Source organism: Olea europaea, chromosome 6, assembly GCF_002742605.1.
Source record: "Olea europaea var. sylvestris chromosome 6, O_europaea_v1, whole genome shotgun sequence".
In the NCBI taxonomy this organism is placed as follows: Eukaryota; Viridiplantae; Streptophyta; class Magnoliopsida; order Lamiales; family Oleaceae; genus Olea; species Olea europaea.
The window spans coordinates 22,530,912-22,541,205 of record NC_036242.1 but is presented as its reverse complement, the minus strand read 5'-3'; the positions used below and the strand labels follow the sequence as shown (position 1 = coordinate 22,541,205).

At 34.3% G+C, this 10,294-nt stretch overlaps 2 protein-coding genes across 2 annotated transcripts; one reads left to right on the top strand and one right to left on the bottom strand.

The window, feature by feature from the left end:
* Positions 1 to 252: 252 nt before the first annotated feature.
* Positions 253 to 986, bottom strand: LOC111396186. Its single transcript, XM_023022527.1, has one exon. It carries the CDS (start codon positions 916 to 918, stop codon positions 346 to 348), a length of 573 nt encoding a protein of 190 aa, XP_022878295.1. The 5' UTR covers positions 919 to 986; the 3' UTR covers positions 253 to 345.
* A 4,399-nt stretch (positions 987 to 5,385) lies between these two features.
* On the top strand, positions 5,386 to 9,257 carry LOC111396185 (pre-mRNA-processing factor 17-like). The gene is made up of 2 exons (XM_023022526.1): positions 5,386 to 7,410; positions 8,862 to 9,257. Exons 1-2 carry the CDS (start codon positions 5,618 to 5,620, stop codon positions 8,866 to 8,868), a joined length of 1,800 nt encoding a protein of 599 aa, XP_022878294.1. The 5' UTR covers positions 5,386 to 5,617; the 3' UTR covers positions 8,869 to 9,257.
* The last annotated feature ends 1,037 nt before the right edge of the window (positions 9,258 to 10,294 follow it).

The window sequence follows — 10,294 nt, the reverse complement described above, 5'->3', positions numbered from 1 at the left end:
TATTGCACATGTAGCAGCTCTGTTGTAAACAAAGTGGCACAAAAATTTCATTACAACATAATTTAATTTACTAGCTCTTTTCCTCATGGCTTATAAGTTACTAATTGTTCGATAGTGATTACGAGAATTGATTTTTTAACCGTTACAAAAAAATGTTCGTCCCATCCATAAGAGAAGAGGTCAAAAATTACGATTAACTTATGAAAGTAAGAGACAAAAAAAAAATTTTAAATAAAAAATCAGAACAAAACATGCACTAAAATTATCAAATATAACAACAAAATCTTTATTAATCTTCAATAAGATATGATAACGAGCAATTCTATCCATCAAACCTCAAATATATCATTTCTCAGGCCATACACTAACTTTTTCTTTCTCATACTTTAAATACAATGCAGAAACTGCAGCCACAAAATAAACCTGAATTAGAACAATAGAAGGTGAATGATAATTTATAACACCTTTTCCTGTAGCAAGCTCCACCAAGAACAGAGCGGATAGTCCGAGAATGGCAATTCGTCCATTGACCCGCTCCGAAAAAGGGCTGAACCCGAATTCCACATTCAACCCTTCAGAAACCGGCTCCTTTAGTGGCACGGGAGGAAGGTATATACTAGACCCGGATCCGGATCCGGTTTTCTTACCCTTCCGAGTCTTGCGGAGCTCGGCTTTCTTTCCCGTTCCATTCCGGTAGCGGACGCGGACCTGGGAGAGCCGGTCCTCGAATTTGTCATCTTGGTCGGCAGAGGTTTCAGAGGAAGAGGACGAGTCTTCTTCTGTGGCGGCGCGTGGAATCAAAGAGTGGTTTCCCGATGGAGGCGCCTGGAATTTGTACGAAGAATTTACGCGCGTGTTCTGTGAAAATATTGGGTTTGATGTAGAGAGTTGCAGAGACGAGGGTGGTAGTGCCGCCATTTTTGTTCGCTCTTTCTCGGCTGGTCGTTTTTTCAACTGTTTTTATGACCAATCATTTTTTTCTCTTGATTTATTTGTTAATTTTTATTGTTTTCGTTTTTTGAGGTCGAGGAAATTTGATTTCAGGGCAAATATCAAGGAGATCCCTATAATATGAATTTGAGTCAGAAAAGCCACAATATTTCTAAACATTTTCCCTCAATTCAGCAGCATTTGTTTACTGTAATTGAGAAACTCTAAATTTGCTTCGAAACACCCCTTTACACTTGAATATGAAATGTTTTTCCACCAAGCGAAAATTAAATCCTACACTTCATTTTTTTTCTTTTAAGAATATGATAATTTCTGGACTATAAGCACTCGTTTGACCCCCGTTATTTGAATTTATAATGGGGAGAATAATATTTTTTTGAAAAATTGATGACTGTAAAAGAATGAAATTTTTTTGATTTGCATGTAATATTATTTTATTGAATATTGTGTGGTGAAAAATATGAGAGGCAAAAATTTAAATTAAATTGATGAGTTTTAATGGGAGCGAAACGGGAGCTTAAATAACATCCACCCTAAATTAATTTATGTACCGCACCAAAACGGGAAAGACCATCTCATCAAATCCTTAAATACCTGTTTGGAGTTTCCGTCACTTTCACTTAGTGTTCCAAAAAGGGTAATGCATAGCACATCTAGGTGAGGCTTAGACATAAAAAAAAGATGTGAAAATACGTTTTCTTATTTTAATATTACTTTAAATTTTCAATCAATATAAAAATCGTTTAATAATACATATAAATTATAGTACCAAATGCAGTTTTAAGAGCTTAACAAAATAAATATGTTTTCGAACAATAAACAAATTTATCATAATAGTGCTAATTGAAATATTTGGAGAGTTCTAAATTTTTATTAATTAGTAAAAGATAGGAAAATGATTAAATAACTTAATAGAATATAAATAATTATTTATACAGTAGTACTACAATGTACTACATCCAAATCAAAGGGATAATACACTGTAGTTAAACAAAATGTACAATACATTACAATCAAACTAAATGAACAATGTACTATAGTCAAATCTAAGGTATTCTTATCCCATATCAAAAGTTTACAACAGAATAGTTGTAGTGCCCTCTTTGGGCCTTTCAATCTATTGGCCTAAAAGTTGAAAATTTTATAATTATTAATAAATTTTGGGCCTTTCAATCCAATTACCCCCCAAAAGTTGGAAACTCTATGTAGTGTTAAAAAAAATTAAAACTAAAGTTAAAATTTAAAAAATAATAATGCATGCCAAGGCGTGCCAATGTGAGCTTAGATGTGCCTTAAAGCGGTCAACAAAGCGTAGACCGCTAAATTAGCGCATAAGTCCTAGGTGCCACACCTCGCGTCTTGACGGCATCTAGACACGCTATTTAGAACACTGCTTCCACGAAATCTCCTTTGAAATTTCTTCCCCCTCGTTTTAAATTTGAAATTGTATTTACAATCAAATGGAATCAATACGAATCATTGAAACCATAGAATAGAGGATTACCAATTTCTTTTCTACACATTCTTAATTGCTTACATTGATCGACTCACTAAGCCTGCTTCTGTCCCAATCTTTTGTAATTAGTTTCGGAGAAATGGATATGATTCACATGCCTCTTAGAATGATCTATGTGACCCTTGAATCAGAATACTTAACTTCACGCATTACATTATTTAAGTATTATGGATTAGATCAGAATTTTGATGAGCCTTGTATCTATAAACCCATTAAAGCCAACAAAAGTTATTTTACTTGTGTATGTTGATGCCATTTACTCATTGGAAATGATGTGGGAGAACTGGCATCAGTTAAAAATTGGTTGGCACAACAGTTTAACATGACAGACTTAGGAGATGTTAATTATGTTCTAGTGATCCAAGTCCACGATGGTAAAAATGATGATAACTTTCTTTTCCGAACTTCATAGAAAGACAAAATGCTGGTGAAATTGCTATGCAAAACTTCAAGAAATGTCAAACGCCTTTTGGACATGGATTGCGCTTGTCATGGAAGCATTATTCTAAAACTCCTAGCAAAGTGAAATACATGAAGCAGGTTTATGCCTTAGCTGTAGGAAACCTCCTGCATGCAATGTTATGGACATGACAATAAATTTATTGTGTTGCTCGGATTGTCAATAGATAATAGTCGAATTCAAGACCAGAGCACTAGACCGCTATTAAGCATATACTGAAATATCTTCATTTAACTAGAAAAATATATGTCGATTTATTCAGCTCTAAATTTGGTCCCTGATTTTCAAGTTGATAAGAACTCTTGCAATTCTACATCTGGATCTTATTCACATTGGGTGAAGGTGCCATTGTTTGAAAAAATCTCATATTACTAATTTCAGCATGGAGGTAAAATACGTTGTAACTTTTGGACGTGCTTAAGATGTCTAATTTATTCTAGGTCAAGTGTGAGATTTGTTGGATATTGTTTTCCCGTGGAATAAATTTATTTGTACTTGCGATATTTTAAAATAAAATACTAATTTTTTTCGACAAATTTGATTGTATTAATTTGAGCTTGCATTTGAACATGGATTGATATGATATTACAAATCGAGTTCTTAAATTGTAAAGGAAATTATTCAATTCGATTTAAACTTTATTCTCCACAATCGATAAATAGAGACGGACATTCTATTTTGATAAGATTGTCTTAATTTTTTGAAGTTCATCGTTGAGTTTGTTTATAAGATAAGCTCCTGTTTGAGCCCCATTTTATGGCCAAAATGTACTTTAGAATAGTATTTTGTTAGAGAATATGTGGTTAAAAAATAAGATTTTTTTTTTGAATTTAAGTGAAATTATTTTACAGGAGAATGTATGGTTGAAAATGAATTTCGAAAAAGAAAATGAGTTTTTTTAAAAAATAGGGACCAAACATAGGCTTAATATACATTTAGAAATGCATTGAGCTAGACCATATTTTGTTTTATTCAAGTAGAGTGTAAAATTATTTTATGGGAGAATGTATGGTTGAAAGTAAATTTTGAAAAAAATGAGTTTTTGAGAAAATGGGGCCAAACATAGGCTTAATATACATTTAGATTTGTATTGAATTGGACCATACTTTGTTTTGTTCAAGTAGAGGGTTTTTAAGGATGTATCGAGGCTCTGTTGCTACTCTCCCACAGGCAATTTTGCTTTTTTTTTTTTTCCTAAGATCATGATATTTTATATACATTGGAATAAGAAATAAGTAGGAGAAAAATATTTTTTACATATGCTAGTGATTAAGTAGGTTATAAGGTGGTGGAAAAAAGGGCTTGATGGTGTTGCTCATTGAGGTTGGTCGAAAATTGAGATCTGAAATTTCATCCCATTGTTATCACAAATTTATATTAAAAGTTTTGACGCAACGAGCAAAAGGAATTCAAGCGAAAACCTTGAGATCACGAAATTTGGAATCCACCAAATTAAGGAGAAAATAAATTTCACGAATTTTATTGACGAATGATAAAAAAAAAAACAAACTAACCCCTTATATATAAGGGTTTATATGAAAACGTAGTTTAAATAAACTAAAAGTAATGAAAAAAAAAGTCTAAACGAACAAAAATTGCAAAAAAAAAAAAAAATCCAAAATAAATGAATTAACAAAAATAATGCCAAAGCTTTAAAAATTAATTTTCGAGCGAACTCAAATGGCCGAAATTTGTCGTACATCACGACGTAACAGTGAGTGTTGTACCTCTTGTCATTTTCTTTCCAAAATGGTCTTATTGTATGTCAATTGAGATTGTAATTGAACATTCAGTTGTGCATGTTTATACACAAAATGGTTTAGCGGAGTCGTTTATTAAACGTTTACAACTTATTGTTAAATCATTACTTATAAAAACAAAACTCTCAACTTCTGTTTGTGGTCATGTCATATTACATATTGCATCATTGCTTCGTATAAGACCAACTGCCTATTATCAATATTCACCTTTACAATTTGCATTTGATCGTGAACCTGATATTTCTCACCTACCGATTTTCGATTGTCCTGTCCAAATCCCTATTTCACTTTCATAAAGTACTAAAATGAGTTCCCAACGAATACTTGGGATTTATATAGGTTTTGATTCACCATCAATTATAATATATGCCTTGTATCTATTCAAGCTCAATCTCTCTGTACTATCTCCATTCACGTTGTTTCTACATGTAAATTTACGCTTTCTAAGTGTGACATTTAGCAATCTGTGATTAGTATATGATTGTGACAATAAATTGTGTGTTATTTTGACATTATCTTGTTTAATTAATTAGTAAATCACAATGACTATATGATATTTCAATTTTTTTTCACAAATTTCTTATTTTTAAAATTGTAATCATGTATTTTTTCAATTTTTTTCACCACAACAGTAAGGCCCGTAAGCCCATAAACTTGTACCACCTATATGCAACACGAAGGCCCAAGATCCTATTTTCCACACGTCTCTAGCGTTTTTACCCATTGTTTCTTGTTTCTTCTCCACTTCAATTTCGCCATCTCCATCAATCTCCAAATATCCTAGTAATAAACTCTTCCTTTTCTTAATTGGATTTCTAGTTGTGGATCTACCTTACAGTACCCTGAATTGGATCTTTAATTTGAGAATCCATTGCGAGTTGCCACGGTATCCTATTATTTTCCCTTCTTACGTCCGATTAACCCCTGAAAATGGATTTGCTGCAATCGTATAAAGACCCGGACATGGAAGAAGAAGATGATGAAGTTGAACGCCAATCAGATTCCCGACCGGCAACAACAACAACATCAGACCAGGACCCGTCGCCCGATTCCTCCCCAATTCGGATCTCCCTTCCCTCCAAGTCCACCGCTCCGAAAATAGACGATACTATGCTGTCTCTTACCGTCGCTGGCAAGTTACAATCTGAAGCTAAAAAACCCCTAAATCCGACCCAGCATGTTGTTTCGTTCAACCCCACGTATGACCAACTTTGGGCCCCAGTCGTTGGCCCGGCTCATCCCTATGCCAAGGATGGGCTTGCGCAAGGTCTCCGTAATCATAAGCTTGGATTTGTTGAGAATGCTGCTATTGAGCCGTTTGTGTTTGATGAACAGTATAACACTTTTTATAAATTTGGGTATGCGGCAGACCCTACTGAGAATAATTATGTTGGGGATGTTGAAGCTTTGAAGCAATATGATGGTGTTTCTGTGTATAATATACCGCAACATGAGCAGAAGAAGCGGAAACTAGAGAAAAAGAAAGAGACGTTGGAGCAGCTGGAGAATGAGGGGAATGATCTGATGGATTCAGAGGAGGTGGATAATCCGGCGACTGAGGCATGGTTGACGAAGAATAGGAAGAGTCCATGGGCAGGTAAGAGAGAGTGGCTGCAAGGGGAGCTGACAGAGGAGCAGAAGAAATATGCTGAGGAGCACGCGAAGAAAAAGGGTGAGAAGGAAGGGGGCGAGAAAGAGAAAGGTGAAGCCCACGCTGACAAGAGTACTTTTCATGGAAAAGAGGAGAGGGATTATCAAGGGAGGTCGTGGATTGAGCCTCCAAAGGACGCCAAGGCTAGCAATGATCATTGTTATATACCGAAGAGATTGGTTCACACATGGAGTGGGCATACCAAGGGCGTTTCCGCTATTCGGTTTTTCCCAAAGTTTGGTCACTTGATATTGTCTGCAGGTATGGATTCAAAGGTGAAGATATGGGATGTGTTTAATTCAGGAAAATGTATGAGGACTTACATGGGGCATACTAAGGCAGTTAGGGATATTTGGTTCTGTAATGATGGAAGTAAATTCTTGACAGCAGGATATGATAAGAACATAAAGTATTGGGATACAGAGACTGGACAAGTTATATCAACTTTTTCGACTGGGAAGATTCCGTATGTAGTGAGACTCAATCCAGATGAGGATAAGCAGAATGTCTTGTTAGCGGGAATGAGTGATAAAAAGATTGTACAGTGGGATATGAATTCTGGGCAGATTACACAGGAGTATGATCAGCATTTGGGTGCAGTGAATACAATTACTTTTGTTGATAATAATCGGAGGTTTGTGACTTCAAGTGATGATAAGTCATTACGTGTCTGGGAGTATGGGATTCCTGTTGTGATTAAGTATATTAGTGAGCCACATATGCATTCAATGCCATCTATATCTTTGCACCCCAATACGAACTGGCTTGCATGTCAGAGTTTGGATAATCAGATAATTATATACAGTACTAGAGAGAGATTTCAGTTGAACAAAAAGAAGAGGTTTGCGGGGCACATCGTGGCGGGATATGCTTGTCAGGTTAATTTTTCGCCTGATGGGCGATTTGTTATGTCCGGAGATGGTGAAGGACGATGCTGGTTTTGGGATTGGAAGAGTTGCAAGGTTTTTAGAACTTTAAAGTGCCATGAGGGAGTTTGTATAGGTTCTGAATGGCATCCGTTGGAACAGAGTAAAGTTGCTACCTGTGGGTGGGATGGCTTGATCAAGTACTGGTATGAATTTCAATCCTTGGCTAAGTAATCTTTATATAATGCTGATATTGGTTATGCTATTTTTATACATGTTTTGTCTATCTTCTACGATGTGACAATATTTGTAGATGCTAAGCCAGGTTAGATTTACCTAATGAACACACGGAAAGTCATGAACTGGAAATATGCAAGCTAGGTGTAATGGTGTATGGCTAAGAGTGCCCTTGAATCATCTTGTGTGAAAATTAGTAATGGTAGAATATTGATTCTCTTATATCAGAAACAGGAAGGATAATATATAAATGTAGACACATGGGAGATACTTTTTGCTTGTTGACTAAGAGTCAAAGAATCTCTGACAATTATCACTTGAGTTGCTATCACAATTTCAAGTGCAAGGATTGCAATTGTAGCATGTTTTGATAATAAACTACAAAATAAGCAAAAGTTTACTTTTCACTAATTTTGTTTTTTAAACATATTTGGTCAGATTACTTTTGTTTTTTTCACTACACACACACACACACACACACATATATAAAAGTTTACTACTACAACCGACAAAAAGTTTCTTATTTTAAACTCAAACTTGTTATTGACGCCATGGCCATGTTTGGCTGGAGAATGATGTAAGCTTCCTCATTTTGTTACTTGTGAGAGTGTGCTAACTTCTTCTGAATATTTTTCTTATGCAATCTGATATTAAAAGAGAATGATCACATAAAATTACTTGAAGACTTGGAAATTGTCAAAAAAATGTGTTGGAAAATGAAAATAAAGTTATTAGCTTAGCTGAGCTTTTAATTATCCTATTCAGCATATAAATATTTTGATTCTAGATTTTGGGGGGTGATTCATTTCTTGTTCTTGGAATTTCCCCTGTCGAAGAAATGACATGTTATTCTGCTTTATATTTTTGTGGGCGTTTCTTGATTAATTTCATAATGTATTGCAATTATGAGACGCGCCTTAATAGTATCTAACAGCATTCTGTGTCCTAATAGTTTGTGAGTAACCTTTTACTATCAAGTATCAAATGATTGAGTACTTTTTATGTGCTATGATATGTTTTTGTACTTTTACGTTCTTTAAGCTTCGTTTTTATGAGCTATAGTATGTTCTTGATAGGAAGGTAAGTGTAACTTTCAACTAAAGTAACATTTTTCACTCATGTTATGGGAGTGGGAGGAGGGCACACGAGCGGAGGAACGGAAACATGATTGGAGACAAAAAGTTATTTTTAAGCGACTTGACTTTTTTTTTTTAAGCAACTTGATCTAAAAGCTCTTCTTATATCTTTACTGTTTCCATTTTGCTTTTAAGAAAGTTATGTCATCGTCCCTGAAAATGTCCTCTTATCTTCACTTCTCTTGAAAATAATGTGATTTGAGTTATGTATATTTTTCTGAAGCACAATTCTGTCAGAACTGTTCAAACCTTAGGAGTACTCAAACAATATCACTGGTTTGCAGGGACTAAACCTTTGGAGCCATTGATTGCTGTGTGAATTTACTAGCTGAACAACATATACGAGAATTGCAGAGCTGTTAGGAGTATAGTAAGCAAATTATAAATGTTCATATCAGCCGAAGAGATGATTTCCCTTCATGATAAGGTGTCTAGACAAATCAAGATGAAGGCCATCTCCAATGTAATCATCAGATCATCTATCAGTATCATGGTTTTTGTATTATTTTAGATGATAATTACCGTTGCTAGTTTGACGTTATCTTGGATATAATTCAATTTTTGGAGTAACCATTTTTTTTTTTTTTTTGTATACCACTTGTTATCGTTTGTAACATTAATAGATTGTAATGAGTTGTTAATTTCAATTTGAGATGACTCTACCCCTGCCTTTACTTTCCCCTCTAGTTTGTAATCTTTCACTTGGCTTCAAAATGGTGATTATGTTTGCATCCTTTGTTAGCTATCACGCTTGAGGTATCTCTGTTGCATATGAATGCACAAAATTTATGCCTCCATTCTATTAATGTCTTTGCCTTCATATTGATGGTTTCTATTGTCTTTTGACATTCTGTAAACTGAACTACAGAACCAATTGGATTGAGAGTTTTGTAATCATGGATTATGCTGTTTTCTTGATTGAAGATTAATCTGATTCTCTCTCTTGATAATGTTTTTGTTTAGGATTTTACTATTTGTACATGAAAAACATATACATAATGGATTACATAATATGATGTGGAAGGAAAAAGGTTGGATGAAAAAGTTGATTGTGTTTTAAATTGACAAATGATAGAGTGCTATGTGATATTATATAATTCATTATGTATATTGACAATGAACAGCTACATATGCAAATTGAATAGTTCCATACTTCTCTTTTGGGGCGAACCTAGGAACATCATTCAGGACGAGATAGAATTATGTAAAAATTATGGGTTAAAATTATGAACTAAAAATTATTAATTACTTCGTAAATGTCAAAAATTAAAGGTCAGTGGGTGCAATTACACCCATTGGGCTATTAATGGGCCCGCTTCTGCTTCTTTTTGTTAAACTTGTTTGTTAATCAATGTACTAATTAATGTGCAATCAATTTGTTTACATTCATAACCTCTCTCTCTTTTTATATTGGTCGATTGTCAATAAATTATTTCTAAGTCAAATGGAATCCATAGGTATAGGAAGAAGCTCTCTTAAATAGAGGTTTTTTCTTCGACCATATTTCGATTGTTAATATGATATTTAAGGATCGTTACTACAAAGAGTATTACACCCTTGATCATGAAGTATCTATTGCTTGTTGATCCTCGAAAGTTATGAGGAAATAAAAATGCTCAAATTTGAGGTCAAAGAATTTTAGAAAACTTTGGGTCTCATAAAATGTATTTTAAAAAATGGTTATACTACACATACATAACTGTTTACATACATATGA